Here is a 19,298-nt window from a genome sequence, read left to right as displayed (position 1 = left end):
ACTCTATCATGCTTGTTTCTTTACAGCCCATCCTGGCTGCACAGCTTATATTCAAGCTAGCTAGCTTTTGAATTCTGTGCCTTATCTTCTGGCAATACTACCTCGTCACTTTTCCCTGCAAACCTAAGCTCCAAAAAGCAGGGTTGAGAGCTGTCTGTTTGGATTTTGTTTTTCCCTTTGTAGAACTGGGACAATAATCCACATCATAATTCACCTCAGAAGCTCTGTGTCAGCTGATAAACTTGCAAATTTATGAAGCAGAAGTAATTTATGTGGTCTACAGTTTCACTGTCTGACCATACTAAGACCCTTGAAAAACTAAAAGGGATTTGGAGACTCCTAAATGTCTATGTCTAACGTCAAGAGTGACTCATTTTTTCAGCTGTTGAATAAGGTTAAAAATCCTCCAGCCCATTGCTCTGTCACATATTAAGAAAAATTCCTTTATATTGCTTGCATCTGGCACAGCATTTCAGTAATAACAGAGGAAGTTACACAATGTAGCTTGTCTTATTTTTAGAAATTCTGTCATTGTAAGTTTATGATCAATATTACTACACTGTGATGTTGGTAACCTTTTTTCAGTAGTGAACAGGATCTTGAATATTTGAGAAATGAAAATAATGGCTTTCTGGTACTTAATGACAAACAGACATTTGAATACTGAATAGTCATCATCTTCCAATTTTCTAACAATGAGAAGTATTTGGGCAACAGAATTGTGTTGTCTTTTAGGGAATCTCATTTTCCATTCCAGAGGGTTTGTCAACGTTAGTGAGAATAAATCATAGTTCTCTTCTTGGAACTGTAGTCCCAAGAAAGATGCAGCAAAAGCATAGATTAAATGAAATGCTGAGAAAAGATAGAATTTCAAACAGTGTGCAAGATAATAGTTGCTCTTAACTGTAACTTTATGTTTGTATTTTGATGAAAAAGCTAAAAAGAATTTTAAAAAGTAGTGCTAAAGTACAAATGCAAATTTTGAAGCTAAATTTACATATGACTGGTTACTACAAAAACTGTGGTTTGGGATATATTAGTATGTCTACTAAATGTTTATTTGACTATTGGGGAAAATAGAGAGGCTTTAAGTAGTAACTTGGAATTTTTTATTTAAATGACTAAATGAAATACAGTTTTAACTTGGGTGAGAAGCTGTTGAATGAAATGAAGCGAAAGCTTGTAAGTGGAATGAGAAAGGTAATTAAATGGTTAGGGGGGATACGTACTTTGTTTCCAGTATTACAGAGAAATATTAACTCAAAATGCTCTTTGTGTAAAATATAGTGAGAGTGATGGTAACATTTATTTTATCATTTTGTTTTTCAGTTGACTTTAAACCTCATGGTAGCATGGACACTGTCCATCACATGTTACTCTTTGGATGTAATGAACCCTCTTCTAATGAAAATTACTGGTAAGAATTGGAAGCTTGCTTTCAGTATTGTGTCCAACAGTTCTTGTGTTGATTGTCTCCACATATACTGTTTCTTTCAGAAGTAGAAAAAATCGAAGAAAGAAGCATATAACATAGCAGTCTTTCTACACTTGTGTTTTTTGTTGTGTTTTTTCTTAATTGTATCATCTGTAAGATGCAAGAAAAAATTTTCACTAGCTCCAGCCTCTTTTCTGGAAACACAGCGCGCACGGTGTCATTGGATGCCAAGAAATCTAGGCTTCTAATTAGAAGGGTTTAGTCATTTTTGTATTTAAAAGAATAACCTGCTTGTCAAAAGAAATACTGAAGCACATTTAGAGCTACAGAGAAAATGAAGTTATCCATGGGAATCATTAAGCAGGCTATAGCTTCTAAATCAAAAAATTTGTGATGCCGGTTAGATTATGAGAATAAAAATCTTAAGCTTTTTTTTGTTTGTTTATTGTAAATCTAGTTGCCACTAATCTCTAGTGTAGCTCTAGCAGCTCCAATTACTATATGTATATGCACATAGTTACTTATATTTAAATATTTAAAACATAGAGTATACTATTAATTTAATTTATGTGAAATTATGTTCACATAAAGATATGTATATGTATATATGTTCAGAGTTTATTTACTGAGAGAAAAGTGTAATCAACCTCCAAAAGCAAGGAAACTTTGAGGAAAATAGTGCTATATGCAAAACTACTATACATAATGCAGTTTTTTGTTAAAATCTTGGTCAGCATTTCTTGTATTTCTGTTCTGACAGACATATCGTTTGCAGTATTTAGATGAAATTTCTGCAAATAATTAGTAAATCATCTGAATTCAGCAGGTACTATTTTATGAGTCTGGAAGGGGCTCTTGTAATAAGGATTTTTGTTTGTTTGTTTCAGGAAAACTTTTTCTCTTCCTTTTATGTCCTTAGAGTTCTGTCATAGTGCTTTGGACAGATTTTCTGGACTGGAAAAAGATACAAGGTTGTGCTTAATCTTCCTAGAGAGGGAAATCTGCTTTAGTCTTTAATGTAGATTTTCTGTGGAGAGCACTCAGACTTAGGGTGATTGGTCATAAAGACACAGATGCTCTTTAATCTTATTTTTTGGCAGTTCTTGTGAACCCAAGTTCGAAATGAAGTTAACATGTTTATTGATTGACGATTTGAGTCAAATAGGAGAAAGTCAAAGCTTCCTCCCCCTTTTTTTTTCTTCATTATCAGCATTATTTTTTTACGTTGTGGACATACTTCAAGCTGTTTGAGACAGCAGTCAGTAACAAAACAACCTCACATCTTGATTTCATTGATGATGGGGAAATATCTACTTTTGGTAGTATTTACTCATCCCATCAGCTGTTTTTCCTACATCACACTTTTCTGAATAAATTTTTTTGTATGCATTCCTCATCTTTCTTATCATAATTTTTTAGTTTATGAGAGGGGAAACTATTAGTGGAAGTTTTGGAGAAAGCCTGGTCCCTAGCTTTGTTTCTCTTTATATCTGTATGGAAGAATATTTTATCAGATGTCCAGAAGGACATAAGGAAAGCGAAGAATAAGTTTAAGGAAATAAATTCCTTAAATTCCTCAAGTGGTTTGGTAATTGACTTAACCTTCAAAATGCATAAGTTCTGAGAACAGAGAGAAGTTCTCAGGCCCACTAAAACCGCTGGTAATGTGAAGAATTAGTAATTAGAGAATGAAATCACTAATGAAATCAGTAATCTGTCAGTAATTTCTCACACTTCTTTCAAGTTTTCAGGCAAGACCAGGTGAGATACAGATTGTGTAAAGCTTGTACAACTTATTGTGACCTGTGTAACAGGTTAAATATAGATATATTTTTTTTGTGGTTGAGTTTTGTAATCTCACTCTACCCTCTATATACTTACCAAGATGATAACTAGAGTTGGACTCTTGGGCTAATAGTATAATGTATTTTATCAAAAAAAAATTTTTGAAAAGTAGCACTTTTAATCTTTTCATGGTTGGTGGAGATGATTTAATCTATACGATATGATAAACTTTCATCAAAAATTTTATTTACCTTTTTCCTCTCAGCTAATGGTTCTAATATTGATAATGAATGTTACAGTCTTCTCACGAGAAAAATAGCTTATTTAAAAGTTGAGGAAAAAAGTTGAACTCTGAAAGCACTGTTGATTTATGTTCTCAGTAAACAACTTTTCTGTGTTCTTTGTATTGTCTTATATATTATAATATAGTTTTAAAGCGTTTAGACTTATAACAACATGTGTGACCTTTTCAAACCAATTCAAGTCTTGTGTGCCCTTCAAAACCATGTAGATTGTGCTTGTAGTGTGATTTAACGTGTCTGGAAGTAATTTTATCAAGATGAAAACATGAGGTGATGCCTGAGTCATATCTAGCTGACGTTCTGAAGATCTAGCTTAAATGTTAAACTTCTTCATGGTGAGGGTCACAGAGCACTTGGAGCAGGCTGCCCAGATTGACTGTGGAGTCTCCTTCTCTGGAGGCATTCAAAACCCACCTGGAATCATTCCTGTGTGACTAACCTAGGTGTTCCTGCTCTGACAGGGGCATTGGACTCGATCATCTTCCAAGGTCCCTTCCAGTCCCTGACATATTGTGATTCTGTCATGTTTGGTTCCTGAACTTTCAAATATAAAGAAATAAATCAAAAGCTGGAAAAAGCTTTTCAAAGCTGAATTTTGACTCAAATCAGGCTTATGATTAGAGTTCAGGTATTGTTTGCTCCCTGACTATATCATCACTTTTCCTAGGAGAAAATGATTGCCCAGCAAAGAGAACTCAGCAGTGGCAGCGTGTGCAGTGTGGCATTCATTCTTGACTGGTATACTTAATACCAAATGATGAAACGTAATTAGTGTTGTATTTAAATCTGATACTTCTGATTATTTTTTTTTATATCCAGGTTTTGCTTAAATCACAGAATCACAGAATCACAGAATTGCCAGGGTTGGAAGGGACCTCAAGGATCATGAATCTCCAACCCCCCTGCCACATGCAGGGCCACCACCATTCCACCTAATGCTAGACCAGACTGCCCAGGGCCCCATCCAATCTGGCTTTGAACACCTCCAGGGACGGGGCATCCACAACCTCCCTGGGCAGCCTGTTCCAGTACCTCACCACTCTCTCCGTAAAGAATTTCCCCCTGACATCCAACCTATATCTCCCTTCCCTCAGCTTAAAACAATATTACTATTTTTTTTTTCCAGTGTGTCATTTCTGAGGTCTAGCATTTTTTTTTTTTTAATTCTGAAAAATTTCTCATTCATTATCTCATCATTTCATATGCTGTTGCAACAGACTGCACCATTTCATTTTGCACTGCCTGTAGTCATCTGCAAGACTAGAAACATCATCACATCTGTTCTACATAAATGCCGAACACTAAAGCTAGGTTTTTTTGCCTTTTCTGTATGCAAGTAATGTAGTTTGTATGTGTATAGCCATGTATGTGCAGATCTATAAATGTTTCTCTGTATTCCTTACTTCGGTGTTCAAATGTAGAGAAGCTGTTGCATGTTTTTGTAAGTCACTGTAGAGAGTAATTGCTACATGAGTAAGCATACTACTAATGTAAATTTGCTGGCTTAATTTGGTTTTCAACCGCAAGAAACAATTTTGTTTAAGCAATTGTGGAGACTGTGCTGTTAGTTTTCCTCAGAAAAAAAGCTTTAAAAAAAAAAAAGAACAATTTTTTTTTTAAAAAGACTTCTGCTCCTTGATCATAATTGGCACTGGAAGTATCAGAGCTGATAAACTGTTGAAATCAGAGTAGTGTGCTTGAGCTGATTCATCAAAAGGTGTGACTCTCCGTAAGTTGTTACTCAGAATTTCAGAGCCTCTTGGCAGGACAACGTCTCATGCAATCTCAAACTGTGCTGAAATGGGAGATCATTTCAGATGATTCATAGGCATAAACTTCAATGAGATTAGGCATAGCAACTATATATAGCTATCCAGTCTAAACAAATGCGTAGATTCAGGCCATAGATCACCACTCAGTAATTCCTCCGTTAGACTAGTTGCTTTTGTGGCCAGTAGATGATGATTTTGGAAGCTTTTTACTGGAAGAACTGCATCTTTAGTTCCAGTGAAGTTTGTGAAATATGTTAAGATTGTTAATTATTGATTTTCTTACTCAGACACATCAAATTTTTTTTTTTTTTTTTTAAAGTCTTGGATAGAATCAAACAGGTAGAACGTAATAGAGAAATAAATTGCAGAAGATTTGGTTTTGTTTTTATAAACAATGTAAATATCCTGAGAGGACAGCAAAATACTGGTGATGTTGATGTAGTAAAATATTTTGCTTTCAGACTAAGTAATCAGTCAAAACTAATGTCATTAAAAACTAGCTCCTGATCTTACTCAAAGTTGAGAAGAATGTATTTGTGAAGTTCATGAGATCTTTCAGTGTAGGGAAGGTAAGAGGGACTAGACAAGAAGTAATCAGTAAACCCTGTTCTCATGCAATAGGTTAATATTTTTTCTGATTGTAAACACACACTTTTTTCTAATTTCCTGCCTGTGTTTTCTTTTTACTGTTTTTAAGTCTGATTGTCAACTGTCTTATCTCTTCTTTTGAATCTACTTTGACATTGGTTTTATTATCTGAATTTACAAGATCAGCAGTGTTGCCTAAATGGAAGTTGACAGTTTTGTAAGCATAGCAAAAGAGCTGTGTGAGTATTTCTTCTTTTTTTCCTCCTGATGCCCAAGAGAAGTTTAGAACAGCTTATCTTTTCTTTGGTTGGTTGATGTAGCTGATGTGATAGAATCTCCTTATGTGACAGACCTTAGCAAGTACTGTGGTTTAATGAAGGTAAGCTGCAGAACTGACTGTGCTTGCTTGTGGTTTCTGATCTTGTTCCTCCCAGCCAGCCTTCTTAATATATTCTGACCTGTGCAGCACAGTAGCTGGTTAGATCCCTGCAGTCTTTTGTTGAATTAACTTGCACCAGTTGAAAGCTGCACAGATTTTTACCTGCAGCTGCATGGCTTTTTTTTTTTTTTTTCACTTAACCTTAAATAGGTTTCTCTGGAGATATGTTTCACTGGAGGATATGATAAAGGGGAGGGGGGTATGAAGGGTTGGGAGATCAGGTTAGTTGTTGTGAAGGTCTAGAAATTATTTGCATTACAATCAAAACTAGCAAGGGGGTAGAAGTGACATCTTCCCTTTATTGTAGGTAGTCTAGTGATCATAGCAGTGCTTTCTGTCCAAAGAAAACAGTAATGCTTTGCTGCATTTAGGCTTTTGGGAATGATAGAAACTCAATGTCCAGCTGACCCGCTTTTTCTTATATACATTTAGAACTAGTTATCTCTGGAGGAGAGCAGACCAGGATGAATCCTCATCTGAGAGCTGTCCTCAACAAAGAAGTTACAGATCCTGCATCTGCCCTTGTTTTTTATGTCTTTATTCTTTTTGCACTGTGTGTGAAACTTTATTTTTCCCAGTTTTCATTTTACCAGCAGTGGTAAACAGAGAAAGCTGTGCCTTCCATTTGCACAAGGAAAACAGAGGTGACTGGTGGCAGCCTATAAGACTTCACTAAGAGTGAATTGTGCCTGATGAATTTGGTGTTTAGTGAATTTGGTGAACTGTAGTGAATAAGGGGTTATAGCATTAGTGGATAAAGGAAGAGCAGTAATGTCATCCAGTTGGACTTGTGAGAAGTGCGTTCTTGTCTGTATATTGAAGATAGATTTGTCAGATAGGCCACTAGCTGGTTAAAAAATTGTCTGGATAGCTGCACTCAGTTGTAGTCAACAGCTCAGTGTCTGTGTGGTTAACAGTGTTGTTCCTTTTGGTTGTTATTGGTAGTATGCCATTTAACATCTTCATCAGTAACATGGGCAGTATGATAGAGTGCAGTTTGCAAATGATACCAAGCTGTGGTGAGGCTGACATACTGCTGAAGAGAGGGGTTGTCTTCCAAAAGGACCTCGATAGGCTTGAGAGGAGAGCCTTAGTGAACCCCAGCTAGTTCAAGAATGCCAAATGCAGAATGCAAGGTCCTCGGCCTGAGTCAAGTGTCCTTGCCCATGGCAGGTGTTTGGAACTAGATGATCCATAAGACTCCTTCAACTCAAACCATTCTATGAGTCTGTCTTATTGCAAGCTACTTTCTCAGCACATTGCCTTCATCTCTTTTGCCTGTTGGTTTCTGATAATAAAATATCCATGCAAATAGTAGATACCTTTAAAACAAACAAAAAAGCCACTCAGACAAGAGGAGCTATTGTCGCTTGTGTTGCTGCTGAGTGGCGTTGGCCTATGTAGGTGTGCTGACTAAGGAAGACAACGTTGCAACATTTTAGCCTCAGAGGGTAGGATCAAATCTAGAACTCATAGTTCTACTAAAAATTTCTGATGTGTTCGTGATAGGTAGCCTGACATGAATTTCTCTTTTTTATAATTTTCTACTAAAAAATTTTCTTCTAAAAAAAACAAAACAAACAACTGGGAGAGTGTACTGTAAAATAAAAATTTACAGCACTATGCTGGCAGTAAGTGCAGGAAAGAGTATGAGTGCATCTACTTATTGTTTCTTAAGCAGTCTTTTTGCATGCTTTTAATTGCCAGTGATTTTTAGATGAATTCTAAATAAATATCATTTATTATTTAAAGTGTTCATGTCTGTGTTTGCCTAGCGTTATCTTAAAGCTGAGGGAAGAAAAGAGTAAAAAAGATGGGAGATGTAAGGATAGCTGGGAAAGTAATCTACATTAAAAGAAACATGTTGAATCAAATTACGTCCAAAAGCATCTTCATACATATTAGGGCAGTGAGGCCCTGGCACATCTGCCCAGAGAAGCTGTGGTGCCTCATCCCTGGAGGTGCTCAAGGTTGGATGGGGCCCTGGGCAGCTGAGCTGGTGGGGGACAGCCTTGCCCATCTCAGGGGGTTGGAACTGGGTGGACTTTTAAGGCCCATTCCAACCTAAACCTTTCTGTGATTCTGTGAGCTTAAAATCAGTAATTTTCCCTATAACTTACCTGTTGATTTCAGAATTTTCAAAATTAAAAATGTTTCCTTTTTTTTTTTTTTTCTTTCCTCGTAATTTTAGGGACTGTGATGAAGGAATCTGCAAAGACAAATCAAATATTTTGTATGCTTGGGCAAGAAATGCTCCACCTACCAGGCTTCCCAAAGGTATCATACTTTAATGTAAAGTCCTTGTGTACAGAGGCAGAGGAGAGGATGTGAAGATGAGCAGTGGGCGTATCTAGGAATCTTGTGTAAAATCATGTTTAGTTAATGGAAAGTGTATGAACTTAAGCTTCATAAAGTGGGAATATATTGTGCTAGCTAATACACTTGTGGTTTTTTTTTTGTTTTTTTTTTTGTCGTCATTTTTGCTATGTCATTATGGTCTTCAGTTGGGAGAAAAAAAGTAACTGGAAGTTAATGCTTTATTCTTAAATAACATTAATCTCACATCTCCTACTGTGTCTTTTCAGAATGTATACATTGAATGTATTTTTCAGTGGCACAGTTAATGCAATCTTTCTGAAATTGAAATATTTTTGTGTTAGGAAAGAATAGACAAATTGAATCTAAATAATTGATTATTGTGTGTGTGTGTAAAGTATAGTGGGTAATTTTATTTGGTTTTAGTTTCTTGATATTTCATTTTTAGCAACGTGCTTATGTACTCTTTTGAATGTATGAGTCCATTTTGCTGATTTAAAATCAAAATTTTGTGGGCTACTAGTAAGACTTGTACAAGTTGTACCTATTTATATAAGTATAACCTTGAAATTGAGAATCTTTTTCTCTTTTACTGCCTCTTTACAAACAATACATACTATCATCAAGCGGTTTATTTGAAATACAATTTTCATGGTTATGACCATAAATGTTAGTTGATTTGGTTATCAGAATGTCAATTAAAAAAAAAAAATTGTTGCTTAGAGGATTCTGTGGAAGTCTGTTGTTTGCTCTGCTGTTAAACCTCAGCTTGTATTCATTTTTCTGCCTCTAAGCTGCCCATAAATACAAGGTATTGCTTTTGTTTTTTATCGTAGCGATATCATACTTCTCAGCAGGGAAACTGCAGTCCCTTTTACAAATTGGCTCCTGCCATGAGCGGTTTTAATCTACTGGGATTCAGTGTCTGTAGAAGTCGAAATTGCTTTTGGTGCTTCTTTTCTAGAGCATTCGCTGTATAACCAGTTTAGAGAATTCCCTTTGGTGATGGTGATCTTTTGCAATTTCATTATTACAAATTATTTCAGATTCCTCTATTTTCTTCTCTGCCCGTTGTTGCTTCTGTTAGCAAGTAAAATAGCTTCATAAGTACCACAAGACATTTTCAGCATACAATGTTAATTTTTGTCTTAAAGTATTTTACTGCTGATCTTTTTTAATTACTATTTCTTATCTTATTTTACAGTGTGTTTTCAGTTAGTCGGCATTACTCAGTTTGTATTCTTCACAGGTAGTAGGAAAGACTGGGAGATGAGAGGAAAGTTATTCCAAATTCTACAGGGATGATGAAAATCTGATTTTTTTTTTTTTTTTAATTATTATTTTTTAAATTATATTATGTGTGTAATATATACCTCAGATCTATGATCTGAATTTTATGTTTAGAGAATTCTTAGCTTGAAATAGGTATCTGATCATTAATAACTGAATTTTGTTCTTATATTTTCAGTCTGGGAAAATGTGTCATGACAGTAGTTTTTCTGGGTTTTAGGGTAGTGCTTTTCTTCAGTGTTATTTCAGTAAAATTATATACTCTTTCTCTCTAAGCAGTTTCAGTGATTTGTATTTGATAGATTTGTATATGTAGAGATATGTTCAGCCCTGGTGAACTAAATTGCATTTTATTGTTTCTGAAAGCGTGTTTTCCTACCTTTAGGTGTTGGATTCAGAGTTGGAGGAGAAACAGGGAGCAAATTTTTTGTACTGCAGGTACACTATGGTGATATCAGTGCATTTAGAGGTATGTATTTTGGAACTTCATTCTGTAAATTATGTTAGTTACAGAAATTCAGATCATTAAGAATATTTACATTATCTGCACAAAAGAATTTCTCTGCTTGCACCACTCACAGAGATAAAAATCTACAGTTGTATTTGTAATAAAGTTAATGTATTAATTTTACTTCTTTAGAGTCTTCCTTTCTCTCTGGTAAACAGATTTATTTTCTTTTGAGGATGAGCAAATGACTTAAATTAATAAAATAGATAAATAAGTCTGTGTTTAGGGAGAAAATTGTTTGCCCCTATGTAACTTGTAATTGTATTTTAGAAGGTTGGAACAAATACACATGAACATGCTTACCATTAATTGAACAGCTGGTGCAGAATATGACATATACTTGCCAATCAATTGCAGTGTCTGTGTTTGGAATTGTGAAGTTGCAGTGTTTTTCATATTTCAAACAAGGTGAAAATCACTTCAAGCATGGTATGATGTAAACAGTTCCTCATACAGTGCAGCCTCCCTTACGTATACCTCTTTGCTGCCAAGTCTGAGCACACTAGTGTCCTACTCAGTAGTGTCCTACTGTCTTTATAACTTTTCTGAGGTTGAAGTTTCTTCTGTGACATGAAAACAGAATGTGACATAATGGTGATAGTGCTAATGTGGGAGGGCAAGTAGGATGAATGAACTGAGTATGCCGGAACTGTTTAAATGGAAGATGTGTGTAAATGTGCATGACAGAAGTTGAAAGAATTGATTTTCATGGACATGTACAGCCTGTGATTCCTTGCCTGCTAAAATCATGCATAATTAAAGTTACAAACCTCTGAAGAAAACTTGTTAGCTGAGAGCCTGGTCTTCATTATTGCTTGGGGACAGTGAGAGTTCTCAATGTTCATTTTCTCTTTTAAGTACAATTTATGTATACATACATATGAAAAAAAAATGAGATTAGTAACTCCTATTGCACATTATTTGAGGATGTGTTAAGAATTTTGGGGGGAAAATTGACTTGGTTATCAAATTTCATAGTCAAAAAATCCCTTTTCTCAAAGAAAGAAATGAAAGAAATTAGCGCCTGAAATAAAAACCAGCACCTCAACATGACATCCTTCCTTATTACTTGTGTGTCTTCTGTGCACTTCTGTGCAGGTCTCCATATAATCAATGTAATACAAACCCCTAGAAATATGGATGTTTAGCAAGTAGGAACTGATAATGATATAATTTAGAAGACAGTACCAGCATTGTGTACTGTTCAATAGTTAAGGAATTTGACTGGATCTTCTCTATTTTGTTTTCAGTTTCATAGTTTTATAGTTTTCATAGTTTTCATTTTTTTAACTGTTAATGTGAGTGGAAAATATTTGATTCTGTCTGTGAAAATTCCAGTAGTAAAAAATGTAATTTAAATCCAGCAATTTAAGTGTCCTAAACCTTGATTTTTTTGTGTGTGTTCAAAGACACCCAGTAGAGAAATCTAGACTATTTCCAGAGATTCTTACACTGTTATTTACAACTATTTGTAAAAGAGATTTCTTCATTTCTTGAACAGTTATTAAACTATTTATACTTTCCTTCTGTCCTTAGCTATGATCCATATTTAAATATTCATATTTAGGAATGCATTTTATGCCCTGCTATCAAAAGAAAGCATTCTGTATCTTGTCTGTAGTGCACCTTATAAAACAAGGTGGCAAACAAAAATGGATTCAGTGAAAGTAATGGAGAGAAAGGGTGGCAGGAGGGGTTTGTGTAAAAAGCCATTTAGAAAAATAATAATTGCTCATTGTGATTTTTTCTATTTTTCCTAAAAACTGTAACTGTATAAGCTATTTTGACTTCTTACTGACAGCAGATAGTAACAAGTGAAAAGTAGGTCAGAAATTTGTTGCTTTTATTACTTCCTAGGTGTTTAGCACTCAGATCCAGATGTAAATAAATCTAGCATCCTAAGATCTGAGAAGGTACCAAACTTTAGATATGCGTTGTAGAGATAAGCAGTGCAGTTGTTAAACTATTTATGATTTATTTCAAATTTTACTTAAAAAATACATAAAATCTCAATGTATAGAATTTCTTTCATCCTGTGCCAAAGTCTAACATGGTTTCTTACCTATCATGTGATTACCTTTGTAGTTCCCAGCACATAAGAATATAGAAATATTCCCTAGAATCGAAGTAATTAAAAGTGTCAGTAATAATCTGTTTTAACTTATTATGAAAGAAAGGTAATCATGTTCTATCAATTTCTCTGTTTGTAACCTGTTGCATTTTTTTGAGGCAGGTACTGACAGTATCTTAATTCATTAATTGTCATTTGCTGTTATCTGATCTCTCTTGGTCTTCTGTTTCGTCCTTTCACCTTTACTTCTACAGCTTGGTCGTCTTTTCTATCTCCTGTTCTGCCACCTGGCAAATGGCTTGCCAGGTGAATGTGTTTATTTCACTGTTTTAAAAGTAAATTAAAACATTTGAGGATTCCATCTTACAATGTGTTTATCTTAAAGTGTAGATTACTATATCAGTGTATAATATTTTACTTTACAAACTTGCATGTTAGCACAAACATGATATAGGTAAGAATGTTATTTTATTGAAAGACACTCTTAGAGAGTTGGAGATTTTATGAAATCAGCTAAAATATGAGCAACAAAGTGACAATGACCAGCTGACTGCTTGGCTGTGTGTGTGATTGTAGGAGCAATTGTCAGTGCTCTAGCAAACCCATGTTGGATCCCCCGCACTGAACATAGATACATAAGTCTTTATATCTGAGGCAGTATTATGTGTAGCTTTAGAAAGACACTCGAATTCCATCTGCTTTGAATCAGTTCTTTTTCTTCACTGCCACTTGAATTTTCATCCGCTTTCCATCTGTTTCATCACGGTTGTTCTGAAAAGTTCTCATTAGATATTCTTTCCAAGCATTCAGTAAAACTCCAGGTGTACTCTGGATAAGAGAGCTACCATTCCAGTGAAAGTTTGCCTTTTGTTGTTTTTGCTGTTAATTACCGATTCAGATTTTTAGAAATGGAAGTGTTTATTATCACTAAATAATAAAATGCCGTGACTAGTGTTTTTAAAAAAAATACTGATTCATTTTATTCTATATAGTTCCACTGTCATCATAATCCTTTCTTCTGTTCAAATGCCTGGTTTTTCAGTTCTGACTCTTACCTAAATATTGACAGGAGGAAAATATGTCTGGAGTCACTACATGTTAGCATAGGCATAGCAACTCCATTTTCTTTCTTTTCTGAACTTAGAGAGTAAAATAGTATGTTTCCTGGCTTTAGAGTTATAACCTTCTTCTCACTATATCTAATTTTTTTGTGTTGACATAACGTCACTTTCTTGCAGAACAGAGATTAAAGTCCCAGGACTGCTTTTTTCCCCTATTTTATCACTATACGATTTTTCTAATGCAAAATAGTTTTTCTAGCTATTGCAAAAAATGGCATGGCTTCATCTCCCCAAAACTAGTTCTTAAAAATCTGCAAGTTCTAGTGACAAGAAATGCAGTTAGCAAAGCTCTGAAGGATGAAAAGCAATGTTATAGGTTTTGCTATAAATGCAGGTTTGGTCAAATTTGAGTAATATTTCCACAGGAATTATTTACTGAAAATAGAAGAATTAAAGCCTATTTTGTCTGTTATTATTTTTTATATCACAGAATAATGTTGTTTTTTTACATACTTTTGTATGTACTTTTAGATAAATTTAGTTGGCAATGATTAAACTATTTAATTATTTGTACAGATAAACACAAGGACTGCTCTGGTGTAACTTTGCATCTGACTCATCAAAAGTAAGTCTCATTAAAAATACTGAATGTACTACAATTTTTTTATCAGAAGAGAAGACATTGAAATCCCTTAGATTTCTTTTGAAGTGTGTGAAGTAAAAATACGACAAACTTAAAATATTAAGAATTCTGAAGCATCATCTGCTGGCTAAAGCTTTTATTCCTTTCATGAGACTTGGTGATATGTTGCTGTCAGTGCGGAATTAATCCAGGTTAAGAGGCTCACACTGAGAAATTCAGGATAAGAATAGCAATTACGTAGATAATCATATTGTGCTATTTCTCCTATTTTGTAGAAGATGCTTTAAAAACTGTAGTTACATGTGTAACATAGGAGGGAAGAGAATGTGTTGTGCAGCAGGTTCTGTAGCACAGTTTCACAAGTAATCAAACACTTAGAAATTAGTGGTGTTAAACAGTATTGTGTATCGTGTCACTTGTAATCTAGTTTTACAAAGGGCTTGTTTAAAAGAGCTTGGGTTTTGAATTGCAGGCAGCCTTTGATTGCTGGAATGTATCTAATGATGTCTGTGAACACTGTCATACCACCTGGAGAGAAAGGTAAGTTGTAGCTCTACAAAGGGGTATGTAATGCCAGTATCTGATTATTATTTTTTTTCTGCTGATCATGGAAGAAAAAGTATCAGAGCCATACTGGTGCAAGAGTTAATTGTTATAATGAAATGAATTATCACATTTCCTACATTGGCAAAGGAAACCAATCAGTGTTGTACAAAACAGCAATGATCTGCGCAACGTTGGAGTTGCTGAGCTTCTTAAAAGTATTTCTTTGATCTGTTTTCCCTTTAAAGACTTTTTTACTGATAAAGTCTTACCTATTTTCTCCCCTTTCCCACAAATCCATAAAATTTGGATACTTCTTCATCTAACATTTGTATTTATGCTAAATATTTGAGATTTACATAAAAGGTCAATTTGAATAAATGAATTTCTGTAAGAAGCTGCTCTTTTGAAACTTTCGTTCCTATGTTTCTAATCGGTTAAGAGGTTAAAACAGAAAATACATTGTAAAAACAAATTTCTGAACATCTTCTATTCAGAATCGCATTCAGTAGTTTTTATCTGAAACTTAGATTGGATAATCCCAATAAATTAATTTAAAATTCTCTCTTACCCACTGTAGACGTACTTTTTGAAAGTATTTTTAGACTAAATGAAGTGTAGTAGTATAGCATTTCTCTGTTCAGTAACTAGTGTTCTTGGTTTTTTTACCATATTTTAACAGTGGTTGATGCAGATATTGCTTGCCATTACAAAAGATTTCCAATGCACCTTTTTGCCTACAGAGTTCATACACACAGACTAGGTAAGAATGTCATTGCAATATTAAATATACCAATCATTTAATGGCATGATAACTGAACCTGCAGCATCACTTTTTAGAGGTAAACAATGTTCATGTACATATCTGTATGTTCCAGGTAAAGTAGTGAGTGGATACAGAGTGAGAAATGGTCAATGGACATTAATTGGGAGACAGAGTCCACAAGTACCACAGGTTGGTCATTGGATTTTTTTTGTTTACTATAACTTTCAATTCTAATCTAAACTTCAATTAGAATTGAAGTTTAACTGAGAATTAGAATTGAAGTTTAACTAAGAAGTTTAACTGATATCACATGCCTTAGATTTGCGTCACGTTTCCACTGGTGTGCGTTATTGTGCCACTAGACTTGAATACTGGCAAGCATTGCTGTGATTACTTATGATGCAAATACATCTATGAAATTACTTTTCAGACACGTACTGGTTTTGTGTGTGTATTCTGACGTCAGTAATATAGGATGTTTTTACTAATTAGGGTGACTCATTCTCTCTTGCAGGCATTCTATCCAGTGGAACATCCTGTTGATGTTAGCTATGATGATATTCTTGCAGCTAGATGTGTGTTCAGTGGTGAAGGCAGAACTACAGAGACACATATAGGGTAAACTTGCTCTACTTTGCCTTTCTAAACATTTTGTAATCCAGTATATTCATTGTATGAAGAAATGCTTTAGTTTTATTCTTCTGAGGTATTTCTATCAAACTTAAATTCTCCTGGAGTAATATGTTTTACCATCTAGTTTGCAAGACTTTTATCTCTATTACTCAATATTTAGGGCCTTTATTTTGTGAATGATCACTTTTCTGAAGTGTTCAGAACACTCTTCAGGTGAAGCTACTCTATCAGACTCCTTGCTCTGATGTCTAGCTATTCTACTCTTAGATTAATATTTTAAACAATGTATTTTGAATAAATTTAAGTTACTGGTCATTTAAAATAAAATATTCAAGCTTTGTTATTTCTCTTTCTATTTCAGAAAGAAAATTTCTGTAAGCTTTTAAAATAGTGATAAATATTGAACCATCATAAAACCTAACCTTAAACAGTCACCTTTTTTGTCAGAATGAAAATATACAATTGAACTATAAGTGACTGTTGATAATAAGTAGGAAAACCTGAACTGTTCCTGTCAGTGACACTATTCCCTGAGAAGACAGACAGTGCTATAAGACCAAGTTGACAAACATGCAATAGGAGCATATAAGCAGGAGGGGGAACAGCTGTTTACTAGGGTGGATAGTGATAGGACAAGGGGGAATGGTTTTAAACTGAGACAGGGGAGGTTTAAGTTAGATATTAGGAGGAATTTTTTTGACACAAAGGGTGGTGACACACTGGAACAGTTTGCTGAAGGAGGTTGTGGATGTCCCATCCCTGGAGGCATTCAAGGCAAAGCTGGATGTGGCTCTGGGCAGCCTGGTCTGCTGGTTGACGACCCTGCGCATAGCAAGGGGGTTGAAACTGGATGATCATTGTGGTCCTTTTCAACCCAGGCCGTTCTATGATTCTGTGATTCAGTTCTTTAACCTAATTTACTGCACATGTAGAAAATGTATGGAAATACCCTGCTCAAATGTCTGCGTTCTGGAAGTAGATGTAATAGTGGCTCAAGGGATAACTTAGTGCTCTCCACAACATAAGATTGCATTCCAGTAGAGAGCTAAGTGTTCAGTGTGCATTTAACCTTTCCATGGTGTTCTATGGTTAAAATACAGAACAAGAACAACTTGAGGTTCTTCAGTACTAACAAAAATATATCCAAAACATTTATTTTAAATATTGTTTTTCTGTAACTTTCCTTGAAGTAGTTCTTGTTTATTCAGTAACCTTCACAGTTTTAAGAGAACTATGTCTTTTCTGTCAATACGCTATTCAACTTCCAATACAGAAGTGATAAAATCTTGTATTACATAATTTCTACTGTCTGTTTTGAGGAAGAATGCAAGCATTTGAAGGAAGTTTTCAAACTGTTAAGCAAAAATAGAAACATTGTGGAAGTTTAAATGATCAGGAAATATGGGGAAGCAACTGTTATCATAATGTGATTCACATATGATGTGAATGAATGAAGAGCGATGTATTCACAATACTTGGGCATATGAAAAGATAATAAACAGTTAAAATAAAATTTCTGAGATTTAAACAATTTTCATATAATGTTTCCCCTATATTACAAGTGTCTTAACTTCCTATTCAGAATGATTCATTCGTCCAAGAAATGTTCAGTTCCAAATATAAACGCTGAGAAAACAGGAAGTGCAAGAACAAAAGGAAAGCTGTAAGATAATACAGATCCAAAATATGTATCAGATTGTATGTTCACTTTCAGTCTCTCTTTCTGCTTGTATTTTTGATTTTCCTTGAACTAGCTGAAAAATTATCTTAAATTCCATTTGTGATACATCTTTAGTATATATAGAAATTAGGGTAAAGAGGAACTTGAGTTCACTTGGTCCATTCCTCTTTCCAAAGCTGATCAATTAAAGCATAAGTATTCCTAATGCAGGCTTCCTGACTGTAGTTAAAACATGATGTTTTCAGTGTCACTACTCCTTAATTTCACAATAGCTTCCATGATAGCAGTCAAGGCCCTTGCATGTTACTAAGCAGTTTATTTTGTTTGGTATTTTTTATTTACTGCAGGTGTTGCTTTTCATATATTCTAAACCTCTAAATGGAGTTATTTTCACAATATAGTATTCTCTGCTTTACTCAATGAAGATTATGTACACTATAGCTTTTGTGTAGGACTTTCTCTCACTGTCTTTCTAAGCAACTATTTTGCAAAGCAGTTACTGTTTTAGCCATTTTTCTACACTAACTTCCAGATACTCTCTTACTTAACGTACTGATAATCTTTTTTATGACATAGAACTCATTTCAGTTAATTTATCTTTATTTCCCTATATTTTTATTTAAGTAAGATGGAACTTGTCATTTTTCACCAAGTCTGTTACTAAATATGGAGTAAATGTTCTTGTTTTGTTTTTAGACTGCTTATATCTTTGTTTGTTTCTTTACACATTACATTTTTATTAATGTTTTCATTTAGTTGCGCTAGTTGATTTTCACTATCTTGCTCTATTATTTTGTGACCTTGATAGTTCATATTAATCTTTTTCAGCCTGCTGTTTCTAGTTGGACAAATGAAATTTTTACATCCAAACATTCCTTTATATACTTAAGTCAGTCTGAAAGTACTGCCTTTTATTTTTTTCCCAGGGAGATTACAACAGGTACAAAGAGCACTATAGTACTACTTGATAGATAGAATTCTAAGCTGCAAAATACTATTTTTCTGAATAATCACCACAGCTAGCTATGCATTTTTACCAGCTATGAACAAGAACCATGCTTGTAAATATCTGCGTGATCATTCAGAATGTGGTTTGTCTTTCATGTCGCTTTGGCCATATAGAGGAATTCAGTGACTCAGCTCTGCTCCATACACAGTTCTATGTCGGGCACCATTTTGTCAGATCACCTTTGTATTGCCTCATCACATGGCATCAGAATGTAACAGAACATTGGTGGGAGGGTTCAGCCTCGTACTGTAAAAATGTGCCTCTGAATTCAAGGGCCAACACAATAAAATAGGAGGCATTACTTTTAGAGCAGCCCTTGTATGTAGGATTTGGTGGACAAGGGTTCAGAAATGAAACCTGATTTTGCTAATGCAGTTGACTATATATGTTTTCAGGGTAATTAGAAGATCACAGGCTTAAAATCTCTGGGGTAGAGAGGTGAAGCAAGAGTCATCC

At 34.7% G+C, this 19,298-nt stretch overlaps 1 protein-coding gene across 3 annotated transcripts in view; it reads left to right on the top strand.

The window, feature by feature from the left end:
• PAM (peptidylglycine alpha-amidating monooxygenase) overlaps positions 1-19,298 on the top strand; it is a 128,618-nt gene that overhangs the window by 67,138 nt on the left and 42,182 nt on the right. For all 3 annotated transcript variants that reach the window (XM_031594520.2, XM_090130689.1, XM_090130690.1), the window contains 8 exons: positions 1,330-1,417; positions 8,513-8,598; positions 10,313-10,396; positions 14,144-14,192; positions 14,683-14,750; positions 15,436-15,516; positions 15,632-15,708; positions 16,034-16,137. In XM_031594520.2, coding sequence (XP_031450380.1) covers positions 1,330-1,417; positions 8,513-8,598; positions 10,313-10,396; positions 14,144-14,192; positions 14,683-14,750; positions 15,436-15,516; positions 15,632-15,708; positions 16,034-16,137 — 637 coding nt within the window. The remainder of the gene's footprint in view (positions 1-1,329; positions 1,418-8,512; positions 8,599-10,312; positions 10,397-14,143; positions 14,193-14,682; positions 14,751-15,435; positions 15,517-15,631; positions 15,709-16,033; positions 16,138-19,298) is intronic.

Source organism: Phasianus colchicus, chromosome Z (assembly GCF_987193195.1).
Source record: "Phasianus colchicus chromosome Z, bPhaCol1.hap1.1, whole genome shotgun sequence".
In the NCBI taxonomy this organism is placed as follows: Eukaryota; Metazoa; Chordata; class Aves; order Galliformes; family Phasianidae; genus Phasianus; species Phasianus colchicus.
The sequence above is the reverse complement of the archived record's forward strand: the minus strand, read 5'-3'. Positions and strand labels throughout refer to the sequence as shown.